This window comes from Notolabrus celidotus, chromosome 2 (genome assembly GCF_009762535.1).
Source record: "Notolabrus celidotus isolate fNotCel1 chromosome 2, fNotCel1.pri, whole genome shotgun sequence".
NCBI lineage: Eukaryota > Metazoa > Chordata > Actinopteri > Labriformes > Labridae > Notolabrus > Notolabrus celidotus.
The window spans coordinates 9,718,350-9,740,151 of NC_048273.1; the positions used below are offsets into that span (position 1 = coordinate 9,718,350).

At 45.7% G+C, this 21,802-nt stretch overlaps 2 protein-coding genes across 3 annotated transcripts in view; one reads left to right on the forward strand and one right to left on the reverse strand.

The window, feature by feature from the left end:
* Positions 1-14,768, reverse strand: part of LOC117807870 (importin-13-like) — a 25,004-nt gene extending 10,236 nt beyond the window's left edge. Inside the window, 11 exon segments of the mRNA XM_034677290.1 lie at positions 1,076-1,257; positions 1,520-1,667; positions 1,767-1,884; positions 1,981-2,147; positions 2,235-2,376; positions 3,646-3,786; positions 6,310-6,563; positions 6,667-7,023; positions 8,373-8,498; positions 14,206-14,286; positions 14,686-14,768. Coding sequence (XP_034533181.1) covers positions 1,076-1,257; positions 1,520-1,667; positions 1,767-1,884; positions 1,981-2,147; positions 2,235-2,376; positions 3,646-3,786; positions 6,310-6,563; positions 6,667-7,023; positions 8,373-8,498; positions 14,206-14,268 — 1,698 coding nt within the window. The 5' untranslated portion in view covers positions 14,269-14,286; positions 14,686-14,768.
* A 2,276-nt stretch (positions 14,769-17,044) lies between these two features.
* Positions 17,045-21,802, forward strand: part of LOC117807845 (mucin-2-like) — a 6,465-nt gene continuing 1,707 nt past the window's right edge. Inside the window, exons 1-3 of one of the 2 annotated variants that reach the window (XM_034677259.1) lie at positions 17,045-17,356; positions 19,701-19,913; positions 20,683-21,093. In XM_034677259.1, coding sequence (XP_034533150.1) covers positions 17,299-17,356; positions 19,701-19,913; positions 20,683-21,093 — 682 coding nt within the window. In that variant the 5' untranslated portion in view covers positions 17,045-17,298. The remainder of the gene's footprint in view (positions 17,357-19,700; positions 19,914-20,682; positions 21,094-21,802) is intronic. The other variant, XM_034677266.1, reaches the window with a different exon arrangement.

Consider the following 21,802-nt stretch of genomic DNA (forward strand, 5'->3'; position numbering starts at 1 on the left):
CCTCCGATTCGACGGTTGGATTCTTACTGAGACGATTATTTCATAGTTCTCATTAAAGTGAACATTTCATTGAAGGTAACGTTAAACGAGCTGAACGAGACTTCTGCAGGAATATTGATGTTGACATTTCTGTCGTCCGTCAGCTCTCCTTCATCTCTTTGACATTGACTAACCTTTAAACATAAAGCTGAAAGCTGTTCAAAAGGGTCACAACATTCTTTTTTTTCTCGTGTGTACAAATGTTCTTACTGTTCAGAGATTTAAGGTGCGTTTCAACAGCAGGAACCAGGGTCCTAATTTAGTTCTGGGTAGTTATGTTTTTTTTTTTTTTTTTTTGGGGGGGGGGGGGGGGGGGGGGGAATATGGGGAGCAGTAGAAATGTGGTGAGTAGAGAGTGGGGGAAGACATGCAGTAAATGGTCAAGGCTGGAATCGAGCCTGCAACCTTTGCAACGAGGACTATAGCCTCTGTATATGGGGCGCACGCTTAGACCGCCAGGCCAATGGCGCCCCAGTTCTGGGTAGTTAATCTCCCCTTGAAAAGTTCCTGCATGGGGGGGGTAGTACTTCCCAAAGATCCAGGAACTCTGGGGGCGGTGCTTGCAGTGCTGAACGAGTATCCGCAGTGTTTTTATTTCCCCCTCCGTCCACAATAACATCACACACACCTGTGATTCACTTGGTTTAATAACTTTGGTCTCCTCTGAGCCTGATAGTGTGAATGCGTCTCTGTCAGCTCCCGGTGTTACAGTCTGAAGAGTGAGTTTACAACAGCTGTTGAAACACAGAAGGAGTCCTCAGGAATGCATCCTAGTTTAGTTTTTATTCAAACGTCTAAATATCCTCATCATATATTTAATGATCGTCTAAAGACGTTTCTGAGGGATGCATCCGGCTGAGAGTCTCCAGTTAACAGGGTCGCTCTTTAAACTGGAACACCGGTCCATCTCTGGACTAAAAGTTCCTCAAACTCCTGGTTGAAATGCACCTTCACCGTTACATTCCTCATTAGAAACAGTGTTTATTGTTTGTGAAACAGAGTGTGTGAGAACCAGTGCACATCTGTAAACACACACCTGTGAGACGGCCACGATGTTGGAGGCGTACGGAGGAAGGTCGTATTTACACTCCCGACAAATCTTCTTCAGCGTAGAAACAGAAGAAACTGAAAGATCCGGGTTTCCTAAAGCCTGCAGCACCAGAGGCAACACGCTGCTGAGCATCACCGGGTGATCAGCCAACCACTCCGCCAGAGCACCTGAGGGGGAGGGGGGGGGGGGGGGACAGGTGATTAAACCACTGACTGTATATAAAGCAGGTAATAATAGCTCCTGTGACGTCTGCTGGCGTCAATTTGATATCACAGTTTAACTCTCGTCCCATCTGTTAACACTGAGTGTGCTTTATGAGCTATACTGCAGCCAGCCAGCAGGGGGAGCTCTAAATGTTTTGGATTTACTTCTCAGGATACTTCAAATGAATTTTAATGATTCAGTTTAACTCTGTGTGTGTTTTCTGACCGATGGTGAACATGACAGTGTCGGCCAGCTGCACGTTGTTGATGGTGATTCTGGGGATGAGTCCGATCAGGCCGGGGATGACGTCAGAGTAATTCACGTCGATGGTTTCTGCGATGGACTGGAAGCCGTAGAGTAAAGCTTCCGTGTGCTGATCACAAGACGACAGAAACATGTCGAGGTTAAAAAGAATCAAGGAACAAATCGTTCATTCTAACCTTTAAAATCTGTCAGAGGAGGTGAGATTTACCTGCCACGATGTCGGCTGCTCATTGGTCAGCAGTCTGCCCAGCTTATCGTATAGGTTACTCAGAAGCTCCGCCCCCAACATCTCATACACGTACATGAGAGTGTCCGAGATGTCCACCCTGAAAACACGCACACACACTCATTTTAGCATGCACTTTCTTATCACTGCATTATAGCACCATGACACACACACACACACGTGGACACAAACTCACCTGTAGATCCTGAACTGCTCCTTCTCGTCGGAGGACCAGGACTCGTACTCGTGGTCTGAGGGGAACTGAGCTTTATGCAGCAGAACGTCCACCAGCTGGAAATACACGGGTCTGTACACCTGCAGGTAGATCACCTGTTTCTCTGACTCAAAGGACATGATCTCATCCTGAGGAAGAGGAGGAACATGATCACCTTCATCATCATTTATACATATAGCACTGATTAACTGACACAGAGTCTGAGGTGAGTTTACCTGCAGCGTGTACCAGAAGGTGAGTGTTAGCGAGCTGGTGGTCTCGTTGACCGGGTAGTGACCCGGGATCCCCGTACAGAACATGATCATATTGACTAAAGCCAGGAAGCTCTGCCAGTGATCCACCTGCTCCAGCAGAGTCCTGCAGACACACAGGTGAGAGGAGGACAGGTAAAGTATTATATCACTGACATCATGGAAGAGGAGCGGACAGAAACCAGGATCAATGCACACAATAACAATTTTTGGTTTTGGCTGTTTGTGTTTCATTACAAAATGCTTCATCCAGCGCTGAATAGAGGATATGAGCTGACGTCATCCTCCCACTGAAACACGCCCCCTCAGTCAGACCGAGAGGTAAAACATCCTGCAACATCCCAGCTGCCTTCAGGAGCAGGAACGATGAGAACGAGCGTAAAGCAGGCGAATATCTGCTCCGCATAAAGGCAGCTGGACTTGACAAGAGATAAACCCCACAGTTCATCAAAGACTCAGTGGTCTGTAGGCAGAATCAGGTTTCTTGATATCTATTTTGAACTGATTTCAAAGCTGAGGAGGCACACAGAGCAAAGCTTGCAGGATTGCAGAAGCCTCGACACTGGCTCATATTTAAAGGCAAGATTTGGTGGTGAAATCAAAGTGAGGTTTGTCTCCGATCCGTCACAGCACCGGATCTGATAGGTTTCTATTCTAGTCAATGTGTTAACTTCCACTGGATCCGCTCCGTTGCGTTCCGGCTGCTTCTCTGATCCGGCAGGGTGGATACGCAAGACTTCTATTTTTGCTGGATGCCGGAGCACGACGCATCAATCTCAACAGAGCAGATGGAGAGGGACAGGAAGTCAGGCACCAAAACAAAATGAACCCATCCGCTTAATTTTCAGAATAAAACCCTCTGTGTTATCACCAGATCGTATTTCACTTAACTACAACAACAAACCGTCATGATGAACAGAGCCAGGCCTGGAGTCAACAGGTCAGAGGTTTTCAGAGGACCAGAAAGACAACATGGATGGGGAGAGGAGGAGGAGAATCCTTGATTCAGTTATTACCGGAACCAGACACAGACCTGGTGGAAGTCCAAGTAACTGTATGCTTGCTCTGTGTAGTGCCCCATTATAGAGAAAACTAAGTCTGTCTTTGAGAGCTGAACGTCTCAACATCCCCTCTTTAGTTTGTACAACACAAGGCTCATCATCTGAGGGTTTGAACACTGATGCTGCCTCTCAGTTTGATCCTCCTGACACTCAGTGGGTGACTCTGCATACTGTGACGTCAGGTGCACAGCCTCTAAACACACACACACACACGCATGCACGCACCACACACGCACACACACGCACACGCACACACACACACACACACACACACACACACACACACACACACACACACAAACAAACAAACAAACCTGGAGTGGTTCTCTCCCAGTGTGACAGCGATGCGACAGATTCCATGGCAGGTCTCCATGTCTCCGCTCTGGACCGCCTCTCTGAGCTGATCTTGCAGGGCCAGGACCTGAGGAACTAGCTTCAGCAAGGTGTTCACATACCTGAGACACAAACAGCAAACACAGAGAGGATCAGTTTATTCATCAGAAACATTGTGTTCATACACCTGAGGAATATAAACAGAGAAACAAGCAGCGTCCACTTTATTTAAATGATTCAGTCGAGATTCTGTAAATACTAAAATGCTGCAGCGCTGAGAGAGTTTGATCACTGCTGAACAACCTGACAGCTCACAGAACGCTTCATCTGTTTATTTATAATCACATCACAGTCAGACCTCTGATCCAGAATAACACCCCCTGAAAAACTCTGAACAACCAGATAAAACTCAAAAGCATGAAAACCTAAAATTCCCAAATAAACAACAAAACCTCCGAACACTTCAAAACATCCTGTCTCACTCTGCTGCCTCAGCCGACACCCCGAGGCCCGAGACCCCGAGACCCGAGACCCCGACACCCCGCTCACACAACAGGTTCCCACACATTAACACACACAGAAGACAGTAAGTTGTAAGTTGGGGGTTCATGGGAATTTTTGTGGATCCAGCAGGACAGTTTGGTCATTGGGGACAGTGGGGACCCATTTAGAGGCTTGGGGTCCAACAGGGGAGATCCATGAGGAAAGTTGGGGTCAATGAGGACAGTGAGGGTCCCAAAGAACAGGGAGGGTCCTTGTGGAAAGTGGGGTCCAAGAGGACAGCAGGAGTCCATGAAAATATCAGGGGTCCATGAGGACAGTAGGAATCCTTAAAGGACAGTAGGAGGCCATGAGGATAGTGGAGGTCAATGAGGAAAGTAGGCATCCACAAGGACAGTGGGGACCATGAGGACAGTGGAGGTTTATGAGGACAGTGGGGATCCATGAGTTGAGTGGAAGTTCATGAGGACTTTGTGGTCAATTAGGACAGTGGGGCTCCCAAAGAACAAGGAGGATCCTTGGGGACAGTTGGGTCCATGAGGACAGTGGGGGTCCATGAGGACAGCCCATGAGGACAGTGGAGGTCAATGGGGACAGTATGGATCCACAAGGACAGTGGGGACCATGACGACAGTGGGGTCCATGAGGACAGTGGTGTCCATGAGGACAGTGGGGTCCACAAGGACAGTGGGAACCATGATTAGAGTGGAAGTCAATGAGGACTGTGGGGTCAATGAGGACAGTGGGGGTCCCAAAGAACAGGGAGGGTCCTTGAGGACAGTGGGGTTCATGAGAACATTTGGGTTCCATGAGGACAGTGGCAGTCTTTAAAGGACAGTGAGGTCCATGAGGACTGTGGGAGTCCATGAGAATATGAGACAGGCATTACTGAAATTGTTTTGGGGAACTGTGGGACTCCATAAGGACAACTTGGTTTTATAAAGACACAGTGGTCCATGAGGACTGTAAGGATTAGAAGTCTATTAGGACAGTAGACAGTAATGTGGACCGTTGGTTTGTTGTAATGGTTTGAAGTCATGTGGACGGGGATCCCTGAACTCTGTACGGAAGCCGATCCACCGATCACTGAAGATTTATGTAAACGATGCAGAGGAGAGACACTGTTTCTGAGAGAGTGAATGTCTGATCGTGTGTGTCTGACTCTGTGTGTGTGTGTGTGTGTGTGTGTGTGTGTGTGTGTGTGTGTGTGTGTGTGTGTGTGTGTGTGTGTGTGTGTGTGTGTGTGTGCGTGGCACACTGCACTCAGCAGTTCATAATTATTTAAACAGAGTGCTGCAGATGCGGGTCATGCACTCTGAGCTGACAGACTTAGTGACTGAGTGTGTGTTTGTGTACTTCCATCTCAGTGTTGAAATGTGTGTGTGTGTGTGTGTGTGTGTGTGTGTGTGTGTGTGTGTGTGTGTGTGTGTGTGTGTGTGTTTCTCTCCTAAGAGATAACTCTTCTTCTCTCCTTCTGCTCTTAAACACTTCCTCCCTGCTTACCGTCTCCTCTTAACCCCCCCACCGAATCCCTGATCCCCTCTGCAATTACTGCAACACCGGGAGACTGGGGGAATAGGTTGCCTGGAAACAGGATGCAGCTGGACCAATAGCATCCCCTCAAATGAGAGAGAGAGAGAGAGAGAGAGAGAGAGAGAGGAGGAAGGCGAGCAGACAGAGTTGAAGATGAAGCAGCAGTTAGCACAGATGTTTAGAAGATGTGATCAGACGGTCCTACAGTGCTCTGTTCTGTCTGCTCTTCATCCTCCTCTTCCTCCTCCTCTTCCTCTCCACATGACGTCAGTGTGTGTGACTGTGAGCAGTGCAGAGGTTCACACCCCCCTCCGCCCCCTTCCTCCTTTTGTGAGGGGGGAGTATCGGGTCCCTGCCATGTCTGAATCAGCCGGGGCATGATGACATCTCTACCCAGCTCTGTTACCATCGCAACACCAGCCAACCGACAAACACTGCTCTCCCCCTCCCCCTCTTTCCTCCTCCCCCTCCCTCCCTCCCTCCCACCCCCTCTTCTCTTCTGCCCTCCAGTCCCCCCCACACATATATCTCTCTCTCCTCTCCCTCTGTTCTCTCTCCAGTGATACACAGCACCACCATCACACATCTGTATCACACTCGTCTGCACCGACCTCTGGGAGTCGGGCTGCGACACGGCGTTCACGATGGCGTCCACAGCTGGGTCGAAAAGCTCGGGGTCGGGCAGTGCGCTGAAGCAGTCCTGTACGAGGTCCTCGCTCTCGTTCAGGGGGACGTCCAGCAGCACCCATGACGACAGGCAGCGCAGCACGCGAGCCTTCACGGCCCCAGGGCTGTCCGTCCGCCTCAGCAGCTGCTGCAGCAGCGGACACACTGCCCCCCACTCTCTGCCCAGAGCCCCCCGAACCTGCAGGGGGCGACAAAGAGGTCAATGTGTGAGGGAGTCATCTGAGTAATGAGAACACTGGCCCTTCATTTCCTCCCTTACTGTACTCTGGGGGTACACGTACCTGTCCCTTCTTGTACTGGGGCAGTCTGCTGGTCTGGAACTCCTCTGGCAGGACGGTGAGCAGCTCCAGCAAGGCGAGGCAGCGAGCCCGCCCGTCCACCCCTCCCCCCTCCTCCTGGAACACTCGCACCATCTCTGCCACGGCACCGGGCCACGCGTCAGGCATTGTGTTGAGGGCCAGGGAGGCGAGCGCCACGCAGAGACGGGTCAGAACCATCTTCGAGCCGGTGGAGAAGCATGCGATCTGAGAGAAGAGCTGAGTCTTCAGGGACTCGTACTGATCCGAGGGGATGTCGGACCAGTACCGGGAGATCTTTGTGTGCAGAGCGCTCGCTCCAAAGTACTGGATCTCTGGAACCTGTGAGGGGGGAAAAAGGAGGGACAATGAAATGCCAGTGTTTGTTCATGTGTGTGTGTTCATTAGGGCTGCAGGATTAAGGATTTCTGAATCTCAGAAACTCATGTGGAATAAAATGACGTTTGCAAACATCGCTTCTTAACTATGAAATCACTACCACTGTTGCAGACTAGCAGGCTCAGATACAGCTCCAGTGCCCTGCTTCATCAAAGCTCTATGGTAGTGGAAACATGCTCCACAGCTGTGTCCCAAAATTTCATGAAGCCCTCATTAACCTCAGTGTTTTACAAGATACAGTATATTAAGATTTAGTGTTTTCTTTTTCAAAATTTTAGGCAGAATTATGGTCTGATCCAGCAGACTTTCGATGTCAGGAGCTGGCCCCAAAAATGTAGTTTCATCCCACCCATAAGGTGCTTTTCAACCGCAGGAACTTTGCCCAGGAACTAGGAACTTTTTGAGGAACTATGTGCTTTTAAAGGGTCTAAATCTAGTTCCTGGGTTAATCTCCCATTGAAAAGTCCCTGCTCTGGGGTATTACTTTCTGATTGGTAGAGTACCCTCTGTCCACAGTAACATCACACACACCTGTGATACACTTGGTTTAATAACTCCTGAGCATCAGTCTTCTCTGAGCCTGATAGTGTGAATGCGTCTCTGTCAGCTCCTGGTGTTACAGTCTGAAGAGTGACCCTGTAAACTGGAGACCTTCAGCTGAACATGTCAGTGTTTGTTGAGTGTACACAGCTATTGAAACACAGAAGGAATCCTCGGGAATGCATCCTAGTTTAGTTTTTATTCAAGTGTCCAATTATCCTCATCAGATATCTGATGATCATCTAAAGACGTCTTATGAGGGATGCATCTGGCTGAGAGTCTCCAGTTAACAGGGTCACTCTTATCTGGAACACCGGTCCATCTCTGGACTAAAGTTTCTGGAACTTCTGGTTGAAATGCACAAAATAATTTGTGTCTCATAATGAACACTAGCTGCTTTGAGGGACCAGCTCTCCTTTTTCTCCTTCTTCTTCAGAGATTTGACTCTCGGGTCTCTGTTGTTTACACCTTAAACTGCTGCTGCGAGGTCGGAGCTTATGACACATGACAGGACAGCTGTGATCGGCTCTGAGGGGAGAAGCTGTGAGAGAAGGGAGCCAGGATTTTATGAAAAGCAGAGTTTTTAAAGGACGAAGCTCTCAATCTAAACGCCACAATCACTGTTAATTACATGTTTAGTGGCGAGCTAAACTGAGGGAAGCTGCATTGTGGGGTGTGTGTGAGTGTGAGTGTGAGTGTGTGTGTGTGTGTGTGTGTGTGTGTGTGTGTGTGTGTGTGTGTCTCTGTCGTACCTTTTCCGGGCTCAGCAGGGCCCAGCAGAACTGCCAGGCCTGAGGTGAGACCTGAGCCTGCATCAGCCACTTCTGGGCCAGGTTCTTGTTCTCTATGTTGGGATCATAGTAGAGCTGATGAAGAGCCTGCAGGTGAGGAAGAGGAGGAGTCAGAGTCAAACAGGTGAGGAAGAGGAGGAGTTACCTGAGAACAGGTGATTCTCTGTTGGTAAACACGGTCACCAGGTGGTGACCGGCAGAGAGACGAATAAATAAGTGATGAACCGACGGGAACAGAAGAGAACACATTGGAGAGAGAGAAGGTTTCACACACACACACGCGAACACACACACACGCACGAACACACACTCTCTGAGTCTGACAGCCTGAACATCTCTTCGACCGTCTGCGTCTCCTCTTCATCTCTGAAGACTGCTCCACAATTCCTGCACCTCCTCTCTCCTCTCATCCTTTCCATCCCTCCTTTCATGTATTTTCCTCTTCTTCTCCTCCCTTCTTCCCTCCCAGTTTCCATCACCTCCCCTATTCTTCCTCCTCTCCCTCCCTACATCACTTCATCTCTCCACTTCCCATTCCTCCTCCTGCCCATCATTTCTCCTCCTCTATCCCTCCCATCCTCCTCCTCAATCCTCCCCTTCCATCCTTCTCTTCACCCCATCCCTCTCATCTACTTTCCTCTTCTTTTCGTTCCTTCTATCGCTCCTTGTCCTCCTTCATTTCTTGCTCAATCCTTCCTTGATCCCTCTTTCTTTTCCTCCCCCTCCACCTTCCTCTACCTTCATAACTCATTCCTCTCCTCACCTGCCCTCCAAACCAATCAATCACTCTCTTTTTGCCCTTCTCTTTCTCTTCCATTAATCCCTTTATCCCTGCTCCTCCTTCTCCTCTTTCGCCCATCACTCCAAATCATCCTCCTTTCCCTTCCATTCCATCATCCTCCCCCTCTTTCCATCACCTTTTCCTCCTCTTCCCATCTCCCCTCAGTCCACTCTCTTTCCCCCCACCCTTCCCCCCTCTGTTCTCCCTCCTCCCTCTTCCACATTCCCTCAATGCCTTCTTCTACACCTTCTTCTTAAATTCTCTCAATCTGTTCTAATCTTCCTTCTTCTCCTCCCTCCTCCCCTCCATCCCTTTTATTCCCTCTTCCTCCTCATTTTCCCCTGCCTTCCATCCCCTCTTCCCTCTCTCCTCTCTCCTCATTGATCTCCTTTCCTCCCTCCTTACTGATCTCCTTCCCTCTCTTCTCATTGATCTCCTTCCCTCTCTCCCCATTGATCTCCTTCCCTCTCTCCTCTCGCCGTCTTTACAGTCTTTATTCTGTGACAGTGATGAGGATGAGGAGCAGTCGCAGCGTTTAATGATGAAGATTAGTCCAAACCTCCATCCATCCTCACCTCCACCTGCTCAGTGTGAGACTGACGGGCTGTGAGTCAGCTCTGAACCACAGGCGGAGATATCGCAGTTCAAACACACACATCAAATCAGCGTACCTCTGTTATCCACCACGCAGCACAGAGTGTGCGTGTGTGCTTGTGTGCGTGTGCGTGTGTGTGTATGCTCCATCATCAAAATTCAACACATCAGTCTGCTCATTTTCTGCTCTCCTCCTCTCTCTCCTGTTATCTCTGATGGACTGTATCCCTCCATCGCTAACGATCACAAACACTCACAGACGTTACAGATCCTGAACAGTTGATTGGCTGCAGGTTGTCACGGTTATTAAACACGTTCACATGCTAAAGAAGGGACCAGAACATTTCCTGCTTCCTTTTCTGCTTTGACCCTACGCAGCGATGGCCGATGCGGACGTGAGCTCTACATACTTGTGAGTCGATGTGTCCGTGTCGGGCTGCAGTACTCCTCCCAAACACTTGAGGGCAGTGTGGTCTCTCTGATAGTCGGGTCGCCTGTTTCCTGTCCCGCTTCATTTTCTACTAGCTTTTGCACAAAGATTCAGAGCGTATATATGTTAATCTACAGCTGATTCATGTTGCTGTTTGCATGCAGACATGATTACAGGGAGGAGACAGGGGAAGAGACGAAATGTACGGCGATTCTGGAAGTGCAGTTCATGCAGGAAATACAACGACGTCCAGCGGACCAATCACACGGCTTGTGGTCTGAATCGTTTCAATACGTAGCTACATTTTAGAGGAGGAGCAAATCAGGCTACATGCGTAGTAGGGATGGGCAATGATTTTCGAAAATGTTTGAATATTTGTTTGCTAAGTAAAAATCGAAGAGTTACTTCGAATATTTCCTCATTTTAAAAGTACAATTTTTCATTGTTTTCACCTGTGCCTGGTTGTAATACGGTATTCTCGCCAGACGGTGGCTATAGAGCGTCTTAAAGGTGACATATTATGCTCTTTTTCATGAAAATATGTTGGTCTTAGAGGTCCCCAAAACATGTCTTTAAAGTTTATGCTCAAAAAAACACTTTTTATATCAGCCGTTTATATGCCTGTAATCCCCTCTTTTTCAGCCCTGCTCAGAACAGGCTGTTTTCTGTGTCTTTAAATGAGCACTCTGACCACGCCCCCTCAGGAAGTAGATGTGGCCTCGGCTGTCCAGCACGTTGATCTAATGTTTACATGTTGGCTGAATATACATGGCTGCTCACAGACCCGCGTTACTTCAACCCTCTGAATTTGATCCAGAATCTGATCCTGACAAGAGAGGCGCCTGCAGCAGGACCTTTCTGAACGATTGGTCACAGATTTTGTGTTTCTTGTTGTTTTATTTGTCAGTATGTCGACGTGTGTCTTGGTACACAGCGATGAACATGTAGCTATTTGGCTATGCTAACTAGCGCTAAATCATCCACTAGATCTTCAAATCTGCAGACGTGGTGAGTAAAACTGACGTTTGTGTTTATTAAGACAGCCTACAACTAGCATGCCTCCCTCCTAAGCTCCTGGTTAGCACACGTGTGGAGGTAATGAAAAACGGAGGAGGGGTTGAGTTGTATTTTATACAGTCTATGGGCTGAACAAGCTCCGAGCTCTGTCTTCCGTTACAGACCGGATGGCGTTGTGACGTAAGAAAAACACTGAAAACTGAAGCGGCTCGTTTCAGCACACATTTACAGAAAGGTGGAGAAATCAGAACAGGGGCAGAATGGATTTTTTTCATTTTCGGGGGGTTTGTAGACATGCCAGGGACACATATTTCAGGTAGAGAACCATTAAAAAGACCATTTTGCATGACATGTCTATATAATGCTAACTTCATTAAATAACAAAAGAAGAAAACAATAGCGACAGTCGCTGTGATTTTCTCCGTGTCTGAATTTCACACTTCTACACACGTTTTTCCAGAGACTGAGTTTGGCTGTAAAATCTAAACACACACGCCATGCTGCCGCGTCACAGAAACACCGACGTAAAGATCGAGACAGACACTGACAGTAGCCGCTACCAACAGCAACTTGTCCTGCTGCTGGTTCACGCGACTGCCACAGAAACGGGCTGTTAATGGGACAGGTGTTAGTGTGTTAGTGTGTTAGTGTGTTAGTGTGTGTTAGTGTGTGTGTGTGGGAGGGGATTATTTGAATAATCGTCGAATAGATGTCAATGATTATTGAGTAGTATTTTGGCTTGAAATGCTCATCCCTAATACAGAGGCTATGGTCCTCGTGGTAGAGGTCGCAGGTTCGACTCCCAGCTGCGACCATTTGCTTCACGTCTTCCCCAACTTTCTGCTCCCTAAAATTCCTGTTTCTCTTCACAGCTGTCCTATCAATAAAGGCAAAAAGCCCAAAGCCTTAACTTTGAAAAATGGCGTAGGGGCGCAGAAGTATAAATCAGGTTTTAGCGATGCAGCGGCTGTGATGGAGGGAGGAGCAGAGAGACACCAGGCAACTTCACCTGTGTACCTTACAGCCCGCTGTCTCACACCTATACCTCACAACTTGAAACTCTCCACGGTTAGTATCAACATCCAACATTTTAACTGTTGACTCTGAGCTCCACACTCTGCACAAGACTTACACAGAGAAGTCCCAACACAGAGAAATAATGAGCAAGTCAGGAAACATTAACAGCTGCAGACGGTCTGCAGAAACAGACCACACTCACTTAAACAGGATTTCATGTGATAACTGAGAGAAAGATGTTATTATGAGTCCAAACATCAGATTTTAAAAGGACAAGTGTTTTTATTCATACAGATTATGAACTCTCGCTACCCAGGAGTTCTTTTTCGAAATGTACGTCTCTGTGCTGTTTGATTTTTACTTGTGTCGTCTCAAACTTTAAGATTCAGGCATGACGACAACAACCCGACGTGAGCTCAGTTATAAACCGCTGACAGTAGATCGTAGAGCAGAGACGTAAAGAACAACATACACACATTCATGATCCACACATAAACACTTACAGTGTGCTGCTTTGTTTACTCCACTGAACAAAGAGCCGTCTATGGATACACACACACACACGCACGCACGCACACACACGCTGGGCCAGGGACCATCATCTCCACCACCACAGCGATACACACACACGTTTTCTGCTCTTTATTTACTCCTCTCCAGCTGAGGTCTGAGTGTTGATCCCTGATGGTATGTATATAAATATGTGTTTATATACGGAGCCCTGCAGCCTGTAAACCGGTCTCATGTGGTCTGCTGTGTTTGAGGAGTTAATGAGATCAGTGACAGATCTGCAGCTCTCGCTCTGAAGCTGTGACAGGATCTAAAGATTCACCGTCAGTGTCTCAACACAAAGACGCTCCAGGTCTCTGAGGATGTGTTCAATTTATAAAATCAATCAATTAAATTATCAATAAGTTCATCTCTGACTCTGTTGTGGTCTGTTTCAGTCTGTTTTTCATCCATATAGACTAAAGAATCAGAGCTGGAACCATCTTTTATAAATGTGACATTGCTGTTTTTATTTGCACATAGATATCAATGCCTTATGAAAAATAAAATAACACAGGGATCAATAACAACAGTGTGATTGATCACTGATAAGATATTTCAGCACAAAAAAATTATCGAATATTGCATCAATTATTCATGAAGGTCCAAGTCACTGCACCTGAGGTCATGTGATCACTGGCAAGACACGTTTAACCATCTCCTCATCTCATGCACACACCACAGCACATACCTGTAACAAAAGCGCATGCGCACACTCGCACACATAACATACAGCATACCTATACCAGAACAACATGTAGTACACCTTCAGTTTGTTTGATCTCCTCAGCATCAGACCTGCCCCCCTCCCTCCACACACACACACGCACACACACAGTCTGACTGACTGACTGACTGACTGACTCTCTCTCTCTCTCTCTCTCTCTCTCTCCTTCTCTCACTCCATCCTCCCCTTTGTCTCCCACCCCACCCATCCATCCTCGGAGACAGAGGCCGCCCAGCAGAGAGTACATCACAGCAACCTGCAGCCAGTCAGCGCTGCCCAACACAAACACGCACACACACACACATACACATAAACACACACACACACACACACACACACACACACACATACACACACATACACACACAGACACACACAGACACACACAGACATACACACACATACACACACGATGATGATGAGATGCGACGTGTTTGCGTGATATGTGCATTAAAGCATCATTTAGAGCCACAACCTGTTCATCACTCAGGACACATTCAAAGACCTCCGGACATATGAGCTCTGTCTGTCCGCAGACACACTGACATCATCTCTACATAGAAATACATCATGTAGATTTACCTTCATCACAGTGAGAGCTGCTGTGTTAGATATCACCTGTATCTGTCTCACTCACACACACAGAGAGAGACTGGTACACACACACACACACACTCACCTTCTCTACGTTTTCCACGGTGAAGTCCAGGGCGGCCGGTGTTGTCCTCCCCAGTGTGTCCATGTCTCCACGGACACGGAGCTGTCAAACGATCAGAGAACACGTTCAGCCTCCGGTACACCTCCCGTTAACGTTAAAAACGGCACTCTTTAACAATAAAGGACGATATTGAACGGGGCAGTGTGTTCGTTAGCCACACAACATCCCAGATATAACTATGACACGGCAGGCTAACCGGCGAGCTAACATGAGCTAACGTACGCTAACCTGCAGTATCTGGAAACACTGTAGCAACGGCTACAATGCTAACGCCTTACAAGCTAACGTAGCAGAACATGTAAGGCAGTTCTAGCACCAACACCGGCCAAATGAGGCGGATATATCCAAAGTAATGTCACTTTCAGAGTGTGAAATCATTATTAAAAGACGGCTGCTCCTCTTTCAGTGAGTATGCGGGTTTCAGCGGAGATATTTCCACACCTTTGAGTCTGCGTCGGTCTGAGACGATGCTCGCAGCTCCTGCCGCTTTTCTGCCGCGGCTCCGTCACCGAGCTGCTGCTGCGTTCACAACCTGTGGGAAAAAACAGTGACAATCTTACAAGTCAACAGGCCAGGGGCGCGTCTGGACCTTTTCATTGAGGTGGCCCAACTAGCGCAATCGGTACAATTACATGATGTTACAAAATGTTTATTAATTTATTAATTTATAGTGTTAGCCTGATTAAGCTATTTAGAAGGGAAAAAAAGCAAGACAAATGAAAATGGTACAATTGACATAAAATATACATTAAACCAACAATATAATCCCCCAATTAAATAAATTAAAACAAAGGTAAAATAGAATAGAATAATACATGTATAATATATATTTTTTTAAATAACAAATTAACTTAGTAAATACACAACGAACAACTCAGCACAATTTTTAAGTTAATTGGCTTCGTAACGTCCAAGAATCTCAATCAAGGGTGACAATATTTCTTGAAAATCTCCTCCCTTTCCCCTGACAATATAAGTAAGTCGTTCCAATATAATGCATGATGCCATCTCCTTCACTCAGATATGCATTTGAGAGCACGTCCACTTCCCTCCAGTGTAAAGATATCAACTTCCTGGCCTGCAGGAGTCCAAAGTCGATGAGTTTTAGTTGTCTCTTTAGTTGAGGTAAAAGTACACTTCTCTGGGTGTACACCCAAAACACACAAATTTGCTTGAAAAGGCACACTCCAGTGACCTAAGATAAAGTTTGTATGACTAAATGTAGCCTACTTTGGTTTGAACAATATATATATATTTTTTTTTTACCAAAGATCTGTTTATTTGAATTTTCCTCACATTCTGTACACATGATAAATTTTACCTATGAAGGCAATTGGCATTTTTCTAATAAAATAAATAAAAGATAAGTAGGCAGGTGAAGAAATCTATTAATGAGGGAAAAAAACAATAATGACAATAATCATACAAATTTAAAATAAAATAAAAATAACTCAAGAAGAGAAAAAAGAATGACTGTAATGAAAGTACAAAAAAATAGGTTAATATTAAAAAAATAAATAAATATGAAAGGTAGAAATATGAACAACACACAGAAATGTATGAACAAGATTAAATTACACAAAAAATCTGCTTTTAAAATACAAATTCATGTATCCTTAATTATTGAAGGATTCAAAAGGAGGACATTTTAAATTGCGTTAAAATGGTAGGTCTAACAAACCCCTACACTGTAGAAGATATTATTTATTCTTACAGTGTGAAGGAGGTGGTTGCAAACTTTCATAGTCTCAGTCCTCAAATATCACTTGTCTATAACTATTTTTCTACAAATGAGTGTATATAAACAAAAGAAAGTGTGCCACACTTGAATGCAAATAAAGCTACTGTCAGCCTGTTGAAACACAGTCCTTAATATTTGATATTAACTTAAGTCCCGTCTGTGATAGGCCAAAGAGCCAATCATGATTAAAAATGTGTGCTGGCACTTGGGTTTGGCTGATCAGACTTCAAAAGTGGACTGATGACACACATGGCCACCCCTGTGATGACGCCCCTGCAACAGCCTCCTAACAGTAAACAAAAAAACAGATAAATCCAGAAATATCACAGCTGTGAAAAAGAAATCAGCTTTAAAATGTCTGATTTAACTGTAATGCATTATTAGTAATCACGTTTTATGCATCCTCTGAAGGTGTTTCTATAATTAGATGAAATAACTGCATCATGTGGTTAAGTCTCTGCAGTCAGGTACATTGACCCCGACGTTGATGAGCTGCAGCTCTGTGGATGATGGACAGTGATGAAGTCTCGGTATGTTTTGTCTCACACGTCGTCCTTTTAAAACTGTCCAAAGAAACCTTCATGTATCCTACTGTTATGCCTTATTGATATAGTTTTATGAAGTTTTGTAAGCAGATACAACCCATGTCCTGCTCCTTTTAACCTCAAAGTGTCCTCATGTAAATGGAGGCATGTACTGAAAGTGCAGTTTGTGAATGAATGGATGCACTCATACAGGAAACTGAAATAAAACATTGGTGATATATTACTGTTTCATCCAACCAGCTTTAAAATATATATAAATAAAGGAGTGGAAGGAGCCAACAGTCTGATGAAATATGAAATTATTTACACGCCAAACAAAGACTAACTTACAGTATCTTTATAAAAACTCAGTGTCATGGCAAGGCTGAATTTCTGACAAAGATGAGCTTCAGGTTTGAAAGTTAGAAAAATCTCTAGAACAACAGCGCCCCCATGTGGGCCACTAGAGACATTACAGTCCAAACAGCACCCTCAAGAAAAAGCAGAAACAAGGAGGATACAGTTTGAACAATAACAGAGAGAGATAGATAGAGAGGGGGGGAAAGAGAGAGAGCGCAATGAGGACACTCCTCCCTCTGTCCCTCCAGCAGAGCACTCAGCTCACTGTGCTGGAGTCTGTCTGTCTGTCTGTCTCACTGCTCCTCTGTCTGTCTGCGGCACACACAGCAGACAGGTTTATTTTAAAGTCCTCTGTTGAAGCTGAACAGGAGGGCCAGCAGAGGTGAAGGAGTTTGTCTGAAATCGCTCCACAGCCCTGGAGGAAAGAATATGGAAGTGTGGAAGATACTCTGTCTGCTGCTTGTCACCTGCAGATCTGCTGCTCAAGGTGAGAACACACACACACACACACACACACACACACACACACACACACACACACACACACACACACACACACACACACACACACACACACACACACACACACACAGGGCAGTGTTTTCCTGGAGATAAGAGGTGGACAAACCTCTGCTTCACTTTATTTCAAATCACAGCTTTATTCAGATTTCAACCCCTATCTCCAGGGCTGTGCTTAGAGTATCACATCCCTCTTCCCCTATTCTCCTCCTGTTACTGTTTGCATACCTTTACACACCTTTTACACATCCTGCATCTCACTCTTACCCAGCTCCTGCTCTCACTGACACCTGATCCAAGACCTTTCTCTGCTAACTGACACCTTCTACACCCACAGACACATTCTTTGCTCACATGTAAGTGTTCTACTAGTTTACTGTCCAATTAGAAACTTGAGAAGTGACCGCGTGTTCAGACCATAACTGAATCAAAATTCTCCCCTCGAGATACAGTATGTCTGCAAAATACATTTTTAATAAGAATTGTAGTTCTAGAATTCTGACATCAAAGACAGAATTCTAGAACACCTTCTGCCCTCCCTGATGGTGAGATCCATTATTTCTGATGCGTTCCAGGAAGTCAGGAAATCTAAACGTTGGTTGTCTTTAGTGACTCAGCTTCAAGCAGATTTGTGTCTCAGTGTAAATGTTTGATCTAGAACAGATTGTTAGCTGCTCTTCATGCAGATATCTGTTTATAGAGAGAAGGAAATCCTTCTCAGATTTACAACCATGGGAGCTGTCATGACGCTGGATTGTGTTCCTCCTGCTTTTGCTCTCCATACAGACTGTTTTTATCCTGCTGACACCCGATTGGTCAATACTGAGACTACAACAGAAACCAGAACACTTCCTATACCAAAATCCAGACTCTCCACAGACTCTGTATTTTTATATAGAATCTGTAAATGCTGTAGATAAATCTGCTCACTAACACCTTTCTTGTAACAGTTAGTTTTTAATGTCTCACACAGAAAAAGACTTCTGTTCCTTCAGCTTTAATTGAGTTGAGCAGAGGTCAGCTGGGCTGTTATTGTCTGCAAATTACAGAGCAGTACATTGTGATGAATTATACCTCTAACTGAAGGCAGCACACTGTCGTGTTGCTGATTAGCTTGCTCTGGAGGAAATTGTATGACACTGCAGAATTAATGTTCATTTTCCCATTTGTGTTTAAATAACTGACATCTCTGAGAAATTTAACATTATTAACAACCTTAAAATAACCATCAGGCGCCTGGTTATTATCCAGAAAAGATAAAGGTCTCTAAATAAACCGGATGTCTTCATATATAATGTGACCATCTTTTAAAATAATCAATAATAATCAATCTGACTGCACAGATAGAGCTAATATATTATCTCCACACTTCATTACATGGAAAATAACATAAACATCTACATTGTACACCCTGATATGTAAGGTCTTCCTGAAGACGTCATTGTCTGGATGGCAGCATATGTTGCTCCTTAACCTTTATATATTGTTCAGCATTAATGGAGCCTTCACAGATGCGGAAGCTACCCATGCCATGGACTCTTATGATGCTGATACCATCAGGGACGCTGGCTTTGAACTGTGAGCTGCTAACAAGCCGGGTGGTCCCTCTCCTCTTTAGAGTGGAGGACACAGCGTCCATGATTTCCAAAAAGAATGTCAGATTTTGATCCATTAGACCACAGGACAGTTTTCCACTTCCCCTCAGTCCATCTTAAACAAGCTCAAGTCCAGAGAAGTCTGGTTCTGGATCAGGTTTATATGTGGTTTCCTCTTTGCATGGTTCAGTTTTAACCTGAGTTTGTGGATGCAGGGACTTCCACTACAGGGTCATGTCTGTTTTTAAATAAATTGTATTACATCCTTAGCTGTATGTTTAATGAGTCCATGAAAGCTCAAAATTGACATTATTAACAAGTGTGTGTGACTGACTGACACACACACACACACACACACACACACACACACACACACACACACACACACACACACACACACACACACACACACACACGCTTCTTCTGGTTCAGTTATTGTAAAGTTTTTTCATGATGATCTGCACAGACAGAGATATCTCTGATGCACTCCCTGCAGCACGAGGAACATAAAGAGCCTGAGTGTGTGTTGTGTTTAAAGAGGAGTGTGTGTGTTTTGTTTAAGGAGGAGTGTGTGTCACTGAAACAGGATCTCTTTCTTAATCTACAAACACACACAGTACATTCTGTGAGAGACACTCTGTCTGTTTGCATTAATAACAAGTTTTCGTGAAGGGCAGTGAACTCATCACCCAACCTTCTGATTCTGTTTCCCGTCAGCTGCTTCCTCTGATCCACCAGAGTCTGATCCTGATCCTGGTCTGGACTATATCAACACTACTGCCCCCATAACTCCACCAAGTGATCCCAATGTACATTCAAGTCCAGGTTCAGGTTCAGATCCAGGTCCAGAAGTCACCGACAGCCCAAACAGAGACACAACCACAGGAGGGAGGAACATCTCTGTGACTCCAGAGTCAAAGACAGGTAAAGGTAATCGGTCACTCTGAACAGACGCTGATGTTTCTTCTTGCTCTGCAGATTCTGAATATATCTTTTTTTTTAAAGTTATATTTTTGGCCTTTTTGCCTTTATTGTATTCGACAGCTGAAGAGAGACAGGAAATGTGGGGAGTAGAGAGTCGGGGGAGACATGCAGGAAATGGTCAACTGGCTGGGAATCGAACCGGCGACCCCTGTGACGAGGACTGTGGCCTCTGTATGTCGGACGCCTAGACCAGCTAGGCCACCAGCGCCCAGTGAACATATTCAAACTATGCTGTGCAGGACAATTAGCATCTCTGTGTAGCGATACTGTTTGCAGCTTCATTCGGAGCCAAACTGGCCCCTCAGTATGAAAATGAACGTTATTACAAAAGACGTCTAATTCACAAAAAAAACGAACTAACACAATTTGTAAGAAGGGTCCTCTTTCCATTCAGCTCATCATCTGTGTGTGGACAGATTTGATGTCTCTGAGAATGAAAGGACACAGAGCAGCTCTGTGCAGCAGAGAGTGGTGATGCTAACAGCTCATTTTCACAGTTAGACACAAAACAAGAGCAAACGGCACAGAGCTGCAGGACTTTATGGGCGTGTCAGTGTTTGATATCATTGGTGCAGCATGCTTTGTGAAGCGAGGAGCTATTATAAAGGGTCAAAGTTCATACTGATCAGAGGAAGAATAACCGCAGTTATATGTCACTCACAGGTTTCACATTTATCACTTTGATAACTTTAGCTTTATGTTCTTCTTCCTGCAGACTCTGTCATCTCTTCATCACACCCTCATCTGCCTGAACCACCGGCCTCACAGACTCCGCCTCTTCCTGTTGGAAGCCACACCCCCATCAACACCACTGACGCAAACACAGCTCAAACCACGGCTGTAGACCAACACATAAATACCACACATCCAGCTTCCATCACACCCTCCAACCAGCCTCCTCCTCCTCAAACACCTGATCCCCTAAAACCAGCAACCAGTACCACTGGTCCCACTAAGTCCAGGACCACACCCAGCAACTCCTCTCTGGACCCCACCGCCTCTCCCAAATATGGACTCAATGAGACCTTCAGTGGAGACCCCCCAACGTCATCAGCCCCCCCTCCCAGCACGCTGGCTGCCAGACCCCCCAAAGACACGCCCCCTCAGCTCCACGTGGGCGGAGACAGTGAGTCAGTTTGTTTGTTTCTAAAGCTAACATAAAGGAGATGCTGTTCTCTCTCTCTCTCTCTCTCTCTCTCTCTCTCTCTCTCTCTCTCTCTCTCTCTCTCTCTCTCTCCTCTCTCTCTCTCTCTCTCTCTCTCACACACACACACACACACACTGCAATGTCACCACCAGGCTCTCATTAGTCATGGCTGTGTTTATCAGAGTGGTCATGTGACTAATAGTGTACAGAACATGATGTCCTTGTTTTGGTAGTTTGTTTATCTCTTTATCTTCCGGTTTGTGTTTCTGCAGCTTCAGTCTTTCAGGATCATTACAGAGGGATATTGATGGATCAGTTAAATTATGAACTCTGTGTGTTTAATGAGGCCTCAGTCTGCAGCTTCATCACTCTGAGCTTGTTTCGTCTGTCAGCAGCAGGACAGAAATAAACACTGTTCATTAGGAAGTCATCATAGCAACCTGAACATTAGCAACAGACTGCACACACGCAAACACACACACACACGCACCGCACATAAACACACACACACATCATCTTTCTCATCCTTACTATCATCATTATCCTCCTCCTCCTCCTCATCATCATCATCTTTTCTTTTTCAAGTTATATTTTTTGGCATTATGGCCTTTAAGGGACAGGACAGATGAAGAGAGACCAACCATTATCATCTTCTTTTTACCTTCAACAGTTGTTTTTGTTTTTGTTT